Source organism: Cibotium barometz, chromosome 34, assembly GCF_041138505.1.
Source record: "Cibotium barometz isolate CiBa-2024 chromosome 34, ASM4113850v1, whole genome shotgun sequence".
In the NCBI taxonomy this organism is placed as follows: domain Eukaryota; kingdom Viridiplantae; phylum Streptophyta; class Polypodiopsida; order Cyatheales; family Cibotiaceae; genus Cibotium; species Cibotium barometz.
The window spans coordinates 34067836-34080869 of NC_141079.1; the positions used below are offsets into that span (position 1 = coordinate 34067836).

The following is a 13034-nucleotide window of genomic DNA, read 5'->3' on the forward strand; positions in this document are numbered from 1 at the left end:
GAATGCCAGGCTTCTCCTCACTCCACAAATGCATAGGATCCCTACACTCAGGCCTCATTCGGAGAGTTGTGATATCTCTCCAGTGATAGAACGCAGATATTGGCATAGGCTTTGGCATTCATACAGAAGGAGCCAGATCTTTCATTTCTTTTGGTTATTTTTACATGGTGGTCTTCCCACCAATCAGTGGAGATCGGTTTTCGGTGTAGCACCTACCTGCCCTAAGTGTGCGGCAGATTCTGAGACTATACAACATTGTTTATGGGGATGCAGCATTGCAGAATATTTTTTTAAAAAAAATTTAGAAAGGAGACTTCTATTAAGTATGAAAAAATTTTACAAAATGGAGATTTCACACCAAGCAACGTGGAGATCTCAACCAATCAGGAGCCTTGTGCTGCCAATAGGGTCCCGAATGAGAGGATGTGAACAGATTTGGGTCTCTATAGCCCAACTTATGGTCAAATTGAGTGGCCGCGCGAAGCATGTGACTTGGGGGGCAGTTGCTTGGCTCTCCCAGTCCAGTCTGCAGCTTTTTTACGAGGGTAGTGGTACAGACTGCTATTTCCATTCGTAGAGGTATTGCCCAGCATGGTTTATTGCAAAATGTCCCTCACTTTGATTATACACCCCCCAGACAGAGGATTGACACCAGTTGGGAGATTGTTGGCATTGTTACAGCATGGCAGATCGGGAGAGCTGGATGCACGGAGGCTATTGAGAGTGTCCGTATTTTGGGTCTCAGTGCATTAGTACTATATGGGGCGATGTCATCCATACTCTCATCGCTACTTGGGCTTGTATTCAGGGGTCCTCTTGTTCTGTGCAGGAAAAGCATGTTATATTTATGAGGGAGTGGGACCATGGCATTTTCTTTTCTTCTAGTCCCACATGTCTCTCATGGCATCATGATGCTCCTCAGTGATTGAAATCACCTTACATAGTGGGGTGATTCTATTCTTTTCCGGCTTACAGCCTTTATTGTTGTATGCCTTTTTCATACTTAATAGAAGTCTCTTTCTTGAAGAAAAAAAAATAGCAACTGTCCTAAATTTTAGGAGTGTGAACCTTTGTATTGTAGGATAATCTTCCATTCCCAAATCTTGGTACTTTCCAAATATTTAGATGTCTTGGAGTCCACCAAACCCCTTTCATACTGGGAAATGTCCAAGCTGGTGACACCTCTACTGGTGATGGTAAGTTGAGAGGAGGGCTGTTTGGGGCGAGGATCTCTGAGTATTGACTTTCTGTGTCGGCTCAGCTCCAGTGGGAAGAGTCCAAGGCACCTGTGATCTGGGTACTCCATGATCCAAGATAAGGCTTCAAAGCCCTTTTTGAATAGACAGTAAAATCTCCCTCTGATCTCATGGTAAACATAATGCTCCTCCAACTCAACCCCCGTCTGACAGAGTCTACATGTCCTGTCTGTGGGTATCCGCTCAGCTTTGCCAATTTCTATCCTCAGTCTATGGGATGATACCCTAAGCTGGCCAATGGCTATCCTGATAGCATGGGACCTGAAGGCATTGAGATAGCTTGGTCTCTCTATGAAACCACCTGTTGTGAATATGAGGAAATGATCTCTGTAGTACTGCATCTTGGTAGACAATGGGCCTACCAGTGTGATGCATGTGTTACGTGTGTATAGCCCTAGTAGATTGTATCGGATTGAGGACTTCCACTCTCATGTTATTGTGTTTTGTGTATTAAGAATTATTTTGAATCTTTCTTTTTCAGCTCTCAACATCTCAAGGACTTTAATTATTACTATTTGTAGTTCAGATGAAGAAATGTGTGCAAGGCTTGCTGAATTGGAGCAAACACAAATGAATTTAAAAGCACAGTTAGAAGCTACTCTTGTGAATGCTGCACGGATTGCCGATGAGCGTGATCTTCTGATGGAGCTTAACAACTCACTTCATGCTGACTTGAGCAGGTTTGTGCTCCACTACTTCTGTTCATTAAAGCAGAATTTGTGCATCAGCAAAACCAATCTGGTTGCTGATTTTTGTGGACTAAATGATTTTTTCATAGCTAAATGCTTCTTTCAGAGTGATCTAATGAACATTTTTTGACATGCCCCTCCCCCCTTAAGTTAACCCTCATATCACGTCCGTGCGAAGGGTACTAACAAGTAGGTTATGTATACATGGTTTTGGGGAATACATATATCATTTTCCTGTGTGTATACAGTCTTTCAAATACACTGGCCATCCGTGCACCTAACAATCAGTGCGTTGATAGCATCATCATGCGCCTGGAAGGACTCCATGCATTTGTAGTTGACTATTGCCTCCATCTCATAATATGTACCGCATCAGACACTGGCGGATCTCCTCAATATCCTCTGTGGTCAGCACCCTGAGTCGGTGTCCCGCATGTCTCGCAAGAATAATCCGAGTCCGCCGCTGCAACCTCCGTCTATGCTGGGATGCCCTCCTCCGTAGTCCCGGGCGTCTGGACCACCCAAGCTCAATCGCACAATCAATCAGTGTACCGCTGGTGTGGGCGGTATCCATGTCCTGCTGCTGCTGTGGTCCATCTGGCGCAGTGATGGCTGGACTAAAGAAGTCTGTAATGTGCCTCTGAGTCTGGCTCTCTGTGTGCCTAAGCAGGCTATCTCTATATCTCCGCTGCTCAAGCAAGAACAATCCCAAACACCTCTGGTCCTGGTACCCAATGACTCTGGAAAGTGGTCCAAAACCCTCTCTGAATAAACAGTGGAAACGACCACGTATCTCATAGTATGCAGTACAATGGCATATATAATGCAGCTCTGTCTCTGGCTCCCCATGGCATACTCGGCATATCCTGGCCTCAGCTGGTATACCTCTATATCGGCCAATCTCAATCTCAAGCTGGTGTGAGGATGTGCGAATCTGACCAATAGCACATCTTACTGCATGGGACAAGTGTACATCCATGTAACTGGGTCTGATCATAAAACCATCTGCTGTGAGCTGACGAAAATGCTCTCTGTAGAAAGCCATCTTCGTGCCCAGCTCCTCAGTCGGCTGTATCCATGTCCTCCTAATGTCCAGCTGAACTAAATCCTGACGGATGAGTCTGGTAATCTCTGTCCGTGTGAGAGTGAGAGAGGGTACATCCAGAGAATACTGGAAGGGAGGCAATCTGTCCATGCTAAAACCATGTGCCTGGAACCAAGATGTCATCTGTCCATACCAACAAGCCGTGTCTCCCTGTAAAGCTAACTGTCGGGAGGACTCGAGGGCGAGGCGTGCATATCTGTCTCGGGGGAGATCCCACAAGCCATGTATGTAGGAGACTGATCTCGTAAGAGCCTCAATCACCAGAGGGGCAGCCGCCAGCTCTGCTCGAATAATCTCATGAGGTACCACGGCCTTGGCTCTAATAATCCTAGCAATCATAGAGAGAGAGACTTGAAACTGAGAACACAAAACGATGTTTCAGAAATGGCATTTCAAGGTTTCACGAAACACGTTTCAGCATTTTAAGGTTTCAGCTGAGCTGAAACGCATTTGACCATGATACAGGGCAGAGCCAAACATTAGATAGCAGCCGACAAGTAGAGTCGGACAAGGCAAGTGACACATGGAAGTGAAGACGTGGCACTGTTGACGTGGCAATTGGGTACAATTGGCCGACTACAAGCATTGGTGCATATATATACGTGGGTCACCGAATCTTCGTATTCATTTGCTTCACAACGTTGTACTTCACAGAGCGTTTCTCTATAGGCAAAGTGCTAGCCAGGAGTGAATAGTATTTGACACCTTCATTCTTAGCCACATCTTGTACTTGAATATCAGTTATATTACTTCTTCTTGTACACAATACAAAGCAGTAGTTTAGGATTCTTGCGTGTGCTGCATGTGTGATTCCACTGCACTCTTCTTTCTATCTCTACAAAACCCTAGCATATAGGTGCAAGTGTTCTACAGGTGGTATTAGAGCCTAGGAAACCTGCAAAATTTATTTTCTTTTCTGGCACTTGTGTGTTCGGGTTTGGGAAAAGCGAATATTTGGGTTCTCTTCATTGTATCTGGGTCATTTAGGATATATTGTGCTTCCGTGCCCCACCAAACCCTTACCTCATCGCGGAGGGCTGAAATCCCTCACCCAATACTTGATCACTAGATATTTGTCATGGATTGACAACTCATTGAGAGGTCATATGCTTTACATGATTGATTACCTGCGGTGTGCAGTTGTGGAAGATAAATGAACGGACCCTGGCGTTGACATGAACCCAAAACTGTGCCTGTGCCTCGCGGTCCTTTCTGGTTGACGGTAACTTCCCTTCCTCTGCTTCCGGCCGTGGAACCCCAACAACGATGAAATCAGCAAGGTCATATGACTCCAAAACAGATTCCATCATAACCTTCCATATGCCGTAGTTGTTCCCGTCCAACTGACGGTCCACCGGGAACGTGGGGAGTGTAGGGATCTTCACATGCCTCTCAGCCATCTCTAATAAATCTGCCATTGCGGGGATGTAACTGAAAAGGGTGGGTGGGTGCGAAAAAAAACTTACACCTACAAGTGGCTGCCCAGAAAATCAGCCCACCGTCCTCTTGCTTCTCCTCTTTCCAAACAGTCCCGAACAGTCCACTAATCAGCAACGCAACAGTCCCTCTCTTGCTCACACAAGTCCCTAGATCTATCAAGAGCCTAGAGCTCTAATACCATGTCAGAATATGCAGCGGAGATGATGACCAAATCTGGAAACACTTGAGCAAGAACAGTGCAAAAAAACAGCACAAGAGAGGGAGAGAGATAGAGGCGTGTAACTCTGCTCTATATACACAAGAAGATTCGCAAATACAAGATACTAAAATGGCAAGGTCTGCGGGGCCATTTTATATGGACCCCAAGCAGCAGTCGGCGTACTCCTCGAGAGGCAGCCGAGGCCTCTCTCTCCACAACCAGCATCTATACCAGTCGGCCAGAACTGTACACTGTCGGCCAGCACCAGAAAGGTGTCCACACAGAGTCGGGTATAGTCGGCCAAGATAAAGGTCCTCCTGCCACTAGAAGACTGCCATGCTCAGTGGTGGTGTTGTAGTTTCTCAGCTGGATTGAGTAGCGGCTGGCATAGTAGATGGGTCCATCCAGCTTGAATTCTCGGTGCTAGGCTGGGTAAGGACAGCACTACCTGCAATTTGACTGGCATTAGGTGCAGGTTGGGTAGGTGCACCGTTTGTGCCATGAAGTGCCCCGCCACTGAACGTGGAGCGGGATTCCTTGTGCAACCTACAAATATTAGAGATGTGCCATTGCAACCTGCCATTGATTGCCAATGTTAGGAATGTGCCACCTGCTCGTTGATGGTGTGCAAGTGGTTGCCATCCGAGATAAGAGATGGACGTGGTAAATGCCATGGAGCGCATGTAGCTGATGAAGATGTTGGTTGTGGGTGGTACTTTCATCAATGAATCACCAGCTTGGAGTGCAACTTGTCACTTGTCATGGAAGTTGGATGGCCGGCACTTGTCAGCTGGCATTTGTCAGTTGGACGGTCGGCACTTGTCAGGTACGGGCACTTTGTCAGCTGGCACTGGTCGAACATCGAGCCAAGCAATCTGATAGGCTACAATGTGCAATACATGAGCACCTTGCAAGGCATCGTGATGATCTAGATATATCGTGTTGTACATCCCGCAAAGCCTCATGAGAGGGTGACATTATCATGGTGTGCATCTGCATGATCGCCCACGCCATGTACATCTTGCATACTATCCAATCCAAATTAGGGACGACTCAACAGAGTCATTCTAGCCTAATGCATCATCCTTTTGTGAAGGTGACTCAAGAACCTCATCACTCTGACCCAATACATCATCATTCTACAATACATCGTGTGTGGGTGATGCATGATCCTCTGTCCCAGCATTCTCACCAGGAGGGCGTCCATGAGAGATGACTCACCACTCCTGGCGGACGGTTGCCTGAGATGGAGCCTTAGGGTGTGTCGCCTTAGAGGCACGTTTGCACCATCTCCTATGACCCCTAGCCCTAGGGCAATCCCTAGCAAAGTGTCCCTGTTGATGACAGACCTGGGATTGGTCAGGCCTATATCTGCAATCTTCATACATTAAATCAACAAACCATTAGGTCCCATATGCAGCACAAAGGCCTGAAAAAGTTTAATGTCACAAGCAAGCACTATAACCATGGGAACGTCTGTCGAGGCAGTGACCACCTTGGCAGAAGAGGTCAGCAAGTCAGGGATGGGGGCACCTGTAGGAACAGCCCAAAAGTTGGCCCAGCATTGGCCAATACGCATGTGGAAGGCATGGGAATCTAAGTGTAAGAGGAAAGTGGTTCCGGTGTTTTTCAACAGAGTCGAAACAGCTGGTGTTATGGTAGGATGAACATCTTCCTTGGGCCCAATGGGAATGGGCTGCCTTTCAGCACCTTTGAGGCTGCTTCCTCAGCATCAAAGTCCAGTTGGAAAAATCCTCTCCCAAGAAACCTCACCTCTATGAAGTGGAGTGCGAAGTAAGGCAACGCCACACATACCCAATCACGGGCTTGGAGATGGGATAAATGTGACTCAAAAGAATTTGGCAATGAGGGTGCTTTTGGTGTCTTTTTCAACCTTGGCAAAGGGGTTTGCAAGATCGGCCTCTGTAGCAGGGAATGATGCTAATCTAGTCGGATTAGGGTTAGGGTTTTGGACCCCCTCCTGTTTCCACCCTTAAGGCTCCGGCTATGGCTCTGTGGCATTTAGATGGCCTTCTTTTGGCCAGAGCCCTCTGCAGAACATCCCCGGAGGCTTCTTCTTCCCCACTACCCATAACCCAAGCCCCACCAGTGGGATCAACAGCTGTGGCTTCTACCCCCCTTGAGGCTTCCCTTACCCCCTCCATTTCCGCAAAGCAGATTTTCAAGGTTCTCTTCAGTTTGCAGCAGCAGCAGGGCCAGGTGCCTTCCCTCCACAGCCGCCAGAAGCAAGACCTTCGGGGTTTTGTCGGATCTGTGCGAGAGCATGAAAGGGGGAAACCGCCTAGGGAAAAAAGGGGAGGGGGGGGAGGGGAGGGGGGGGATGGGTGTGATGGACTGTATGATGTGTGAGGGAGTGAGAAAGTGAGCTGGATAGGTTTTTAAGGGGGGCAGGTCACCGGCAGAGCTGACATGCGCTTAAGAGCCTGCAAGTCCAAATAAAGCCCATCTTCTTTTGCTTGAAAGAGCTAGAGAAATGGGCATGCAGCTTGAGTTGTTGATGGTGGGGGTTTTTGTTCAAGACCTTTTTTTCAGAGGTTGGCATCCAAGTAGGCATGCAGTTCTACCTGGCATTGTCTGGGTAGGCCTATGGGGTTGATTACACTTCCTGGGGGCCCCTTGCTCATCAAGGAGTTCTAGCAGCCAAAATCTTGACTATGCTGCTGCACCCTTAGATGGCAAGTGAACGAAGGGTGAGTGTAGTCGGAGAGGATAAGGGACACGTGTAGAAGGGGTAGCAGGGGATGAGAAGGTAGATGGGAGGTTGAGAGGGTTGTGGACGAGGCAAGGGGGATGATTATGGGGGGTGAGGATAGAAGGGGTATTAAGTCCTGAAGAGAGTGGTGGCAACCCTGTATCTCGTGGTAAAATGGGCATTGAAACAGGTTGTGCTCCTCTGACTTTGTCTCCTAGTGCTACATCATCTGTCCACGGTGCAGTATTGAGACTTCAAGGTGGTTTGAAAAGAAATCTTTATTCTTTTAATTTCTGATTCAAATTATGGATTTGTCAAATGGGTTTCATTGATAACATTTGATGCAGATTTACATGTTTTTCTAGCTACTTAGCTAACAAGATGGGATGTTGAATGTAGAACTATGCGGTGTACGTGTATGAGTCAATACCATCATGACACAGGAGATAAGAAAAGGCTTGATGGATTGTGTTGTCATGACTCTGGTTGCCTTGAAAGAGGTGTACGGTTACAAAATAATCAGTTGGTAACCTCTCTCTCTCTCTCTCTCTCTCTCTCTCTCTCTCTCTCACACACACACACACACACAAATTATCCCCATGCTTGATATTTTGCAGAGTGAGATACCATCTAGCTGATGCTCCTCTCATGTTTCATGTTTCATGCTCTTGGTATGGTATTCCATGGACAGTTTTGTAGCACTCCAGTGAGATAGTTTTGAGTTCTATTTTATTTTCCGTTCCATGATGAGATATGCCATGGACATTATTGTATTACTTTGGTCTCATAGGCCCATTGAGTCTTTTGTAGACGCTTAATATATCTTTCTTTCTTTCTCTCTCTTTTGTAGGCCCATTAATCTCATAGGCCCATGCAGTTGCTCCCAATGAGGGATATATTAGGATGAGGGTAGAGAGCTATACACTCTCAGTTCTAGTACCAGCTTTAGCTTTTCATTTTTAGTTCCTAGCATTTCCATCTTTTTATGTAACTCAGACATTGTATCACATGGACTTGTTGTAATTATTTTGGTCTCATAGGTCACTTTGGCCTTTTGAAGATGTTGTGTGGTGGCTGGGTGATGGCCTCTATAACACCACCAGCAGACACACAAGAAGAAAATGTGTAAGGATCAAAACTTGGAGATTCTAGGATCCCAGCTCAAATGATAGCTATCAGCTCAGGCTCAATCCCCTAACCAATGGCTAACACAAAAATGCACCTCTACACCTTACTGTCCGACCTGATCACTACCTCCAATCGTCGTTCACCGTCAGACCTTACCTTCAAGACCTCCAATCTTTTACCCAAAAGCCTCAGTCGACCACAGCTGACAATTAGCTGACCTAAATCTCTCTCAGTTGCCCCAAGAAGATTAAATATTGTATGCTACCCGAAACAGACACAAGTTGATGACCCCAGACCAAAAAACATCCGCCAACATCAGAACATCTCAAAGGCTTTCTTCAGAACTGCATCGCACCCATTAGCATCCTATAGCTAACCAAAATTCATTTCGACTGACTCAAAAATGACAGAAAAACGCCTCCGAAATCCTCCTTTAAGTTTCCAATCCAGAATGAATCTTTCTGGGGCCTCTGTGATCCTTCCTTGTCAGCAAACCTGGTAGTCACTATCCCAGAACCTTACCCATTCCTTGGCTGATCCCCTTCTGATCCCATGCTGACAAAACTAGACTGAGTTCTGCCTCATACCCGTCTGCTTCGGAAACCTTAACAGAAACAAAACTTCTCCTATGCGTCCACAGTCTCTTAATAAGGAAGTGGCTTTACAAGATTGCTACCCTCTGCATTCATGCCCATACTAGGGTCAACACTTCCAGTTCCCACACCCTGCATACCATGTAGTCGTGCTAACCCTCCCATGTTTCCAAACATGCCACTATGCATTCCGGCTTCATGCCCCCATACATGTTTCCTTGCATTCAGAGCTGCATACCACCATACATGTTTCCTTGCATTCTGGGTTGCATACCATCATACATATTGCCTTACATTCTAGGCTGAAAACTAGCACCAAAATTTCCTTGCATTCCCATGCCCCCTTGAGGATAACCCCCAATCATAGATTGGAACACGGAACCTCCTCCAAAATAGCTTGGATGCAAATATTGTGCGGAATAGGTGGCTGCTATAAACAGAAGGGCAACTGTAACACATAAATCTTACCCAACTTTTGGAGCTAATACCTCTTATGTTGTCTGAGGAGATGAGGTTGGGAGAGATTCAGCCAACCGAAAGCACTTGGGGAGCAAGCATTTATCATGCACAGTAGAGGAAGAAGTGGCAGGTACTTCTCATGCTTCACTCGCTGCTCCCCTTGTTGTAACTCGTCTAGATCTTTTTCTGTCCGTCCTGTCAACTGTCCCAAAAACCTCCTTTTTTCCCGTTGCCGCCTCGCCGTCTTTTAGAACCTTTGCGCCATCTCTCTCCTTCGACCATACACCTTCTATTTTGGCTTTCCAGCACCTGCTCTTATCCTCCTCGTTGCCACGTTGTCCTTGCCACCTTGGAACCTTTACACATCATCATATATTTATTATTTATTGGCACGTTCCATATTTGTTTTGAGCCTTGGGCACCTAACACATATTGCCCCAACCCTGCAGTGTGACACTTTCAAGTGTTTCACATTATGGTTTCTGCTTTCACATTACTATGATGTGATATGACCTCAGTCTCAGGCCATTCACCCTGCGTGCATGCATCTGACCACTCAAATCTTGCAATTGATAAGATCCATTAGAAAAAATATCATGAATGGTAAATGGTCCTTCCTATCTTACCCTAAACTTGGTCTGAAAATTGGTATCTAAAGCATTTTTATATGAGGACCAACATCCCTTTCTTCAAGTCTTTGTTTCCTAGCTTCTCATTGAAAGTCTCAATTCTTTTCTGACTGACCTTTTCCTACCACTTAACTGTTTTTCTCTATGCAACAGTAAAGAATACAAATTGGTTAACCTCCTCTTCTCTTGCTCTTCTTCGGTCATGTTATGTTGTAGCAAAAAGTCAAGTGATGGTAACATCACATTCACAGGCATCACACAATCCTCTCCATACACTAAGTGATAAGGGGTGTATCCAGTAGCATTTTTTTCAGATACCCTAAAGGCCCAAACTACTCTCTTCTAGTACATATCCCAATCACTGGGATGATCTTCCACAAGCTTGAACAACAATCTCTGCAACACTCCATTGAAGCTCTCTACCAACCCATTCCATTGGGGATGGTATGGAGTAGTAAATCTATGTTTAATCCCCAACTTCTTGGTCAGCTCTTTGATTAAATCTTCTCTGAATTCTCTCCCCTAATCACTGACCATCTCTAAAGGAACTCCAGACCTGCAACAAATCATTTCATTCACAAATTTGCATTCTTGCCGGGCAGTAGCATTACTAGTTGCCCCCGTCTCTGGCCATCTTGTCAAGTAATCCACAACAGTATTGATTTAAAACTTCCTACTCTTAGTTCCTGGTAGTGGTCCTATTACATCTATACCCCATTTCTCAAAAGCCCCATAATTGATGATATGATACAGGGTTCAGGAATATAAATCTTCTTCTGAAATGCTTGACATTGAAGACAAATCCTACACCAATGATGGACATCTCTATTCATGCTTGGCCATATAACTTTTTATGTCAATACTTTCCTCTTTGTAATGTCAATCCCATAGTGGCCACCACAATCCTTCTCATGACAAGCTTTCAGACAATCTAGAATCTCCTCTTGAAACAAAACTGTTCTCAAAACATCATCATTTCCTTTATGGTACAGTGTGTCTCCAATCAATACATACTTTAAGGCTCTTCTGACAATTGCCCTTCTCTTTGAAGCATACAGCTCTCTTCTGGCAAACCGTGTCAACAGCACCTGCTCGTCTTCTACCTTGATACAGTGGTTCTTGGACTGCCACAACATGTAAATCGTTTGAGAAGACCTACTTAGCCAGCTCATGGGCTCTCATGTTACTCTCCCTAGATACATGCCATATTTGGAAAGCCTGGAAACAATTTAAGAGCTTCCTCACTTTGAAAAACCAGGACTTCATTTCATCTTTGTTTATTTTCCAAGTTTCGGATACCTGGCTTATAACCAGTAGAGAGTCCCCCTTTATAAGCGTTTTTCTAACCTTCCTCTATCTGCACTCTTCTAGACCCAAACTGAGGCTTGCATACTCAGCTTCATTATTGCTTTTGACTTGAATCTCTTCGCTACCAGTCCATAGCTCTTTTGCCTTGTCTGCTTACAAAGACAAATCCAGCACCCCCTTACCCAAACGTTTCTTAAAAACCCCATCAAAATAGAGAGTCCCATCTACATCCTACAGCTCCTCATGTATCCTATGGTCTGGAACCACCTGCTTTTCAATGTCCTTCATTGGTTTGGGCTGCACCTGCATCTCTTTGTAGGTTAACATATTAGCCATATGGATTCTCACATTGTCTTCTTTAATAAAGGTCATATCATACTTCTGCAATGCCATGATCCACTTCTGAAGTTTTGGGTTATCCTCAGGATACTTCATTACATGTGGAAGAAGGTTACTAGAAGTAAGCACAATAAAAGGTCTATAGATCAGATAGGATTTCAACCTCTTGGTTGCATCCCCAGAACAGATAGGATATGCAGACTATGCCAGGAGGAGGTTGAGAGTGAGGAGCATTATGTATTCAAATGCAGAGCATATAGTGACATTAGAGAGAGATACACCACCATCTTCAGTGGACATCCCTCACTCCGCCAGATCATGGAATCCGCAGACCAGCGCAGATTCGGCCAGTTCTTGCTAGAGACACAGCGCCACAGAGAGGCACTACTACGGACTCATACCACAAGGAGAGGTGGGCGACAGCTCCAGCTCACTAATTTCTTCCAGAGATCTATCCCAGTGCCTACCCTGACACAGAAGGGGGTTACACTGCAGCGTGCCTGCGGACCTCCGAGCCAGACGGAGACCGAGAGCACCAGGCTACCAAACTCCCAGACTACATCAGAGGGAGATCATAGAGATACGGGCTCAACATCAGCACTATATTCAGGAGCAGCTAGCTCACTTACACTCACACTCGGAGATCATGCTCCGAGGGATTTTTGCCTCGCTATCGTCTATGTATCACATATTACACCCCCATTATGGTACTGGTTGGAGCTAGACAGATCTGCATTGCATTCTTGTATATGCTACGCATATAGGTTGCATACTGAGCCTCTAGCAATAGTGCTCCATCCATCACACCCCCCCCCCACTAGCTCAATACTTTCATAGTTTATTTCATGTTCATTTTGTCCTTTTTCTTTCTGGACATCCAGAGGACATTGACAGTTGTACATTGATTTGTCTCATAGGTCGAGTTCGGCCTCTAGTAGACGTTAATACAGCTTTCTTTCTTTCTCTCTCTCCGATTATTCTTGCGAGATATGCGGGACACGCAGTCAGGGTGCTGACCACAGAGGATATTGAGGAGATCCGCCAGCGTCCGATGCGGCACATATTATGAGATGGAGGCACCTCCATAGTGTACCCCCCCTCACTATATTCACACCCTATAAGGGTTTCTGTTTACCTTCCAGTTCCAATTTCATTTTCTAGGTGCCAGTAGTATCA

The 13034-nt window shown here is 45.7% G+C and overlaps 1 protein-coding gene across 18 annotated transcripts in view; it reads left to right on the plus strand.

The window, feature by feature from the left end:
* Positions 1-13034, plus strand: part of LOC147618948 (uncharacterized) — a 222548-nt gene that overhangs the window by 174689 nt on the left and 34825 nt on the right. For 8 of the 18 annotated variants that reach the window (XM_086774131.1, XM_086774128.1, XM_086774129.1 and 5 more), the window contains 2 exons: positions 1778-1936; positions 7802-7928. In XM_086774131.1, coding sequence (XP_086630257.1) covers positions 1778-1936; positions 7802-7928 — 286 coding nt within the window. The other 10 variants (XM_086774142.1, XM_086774137.1, XM_086774140.1 and 7 more) reach the window with 5 other exon arrangements.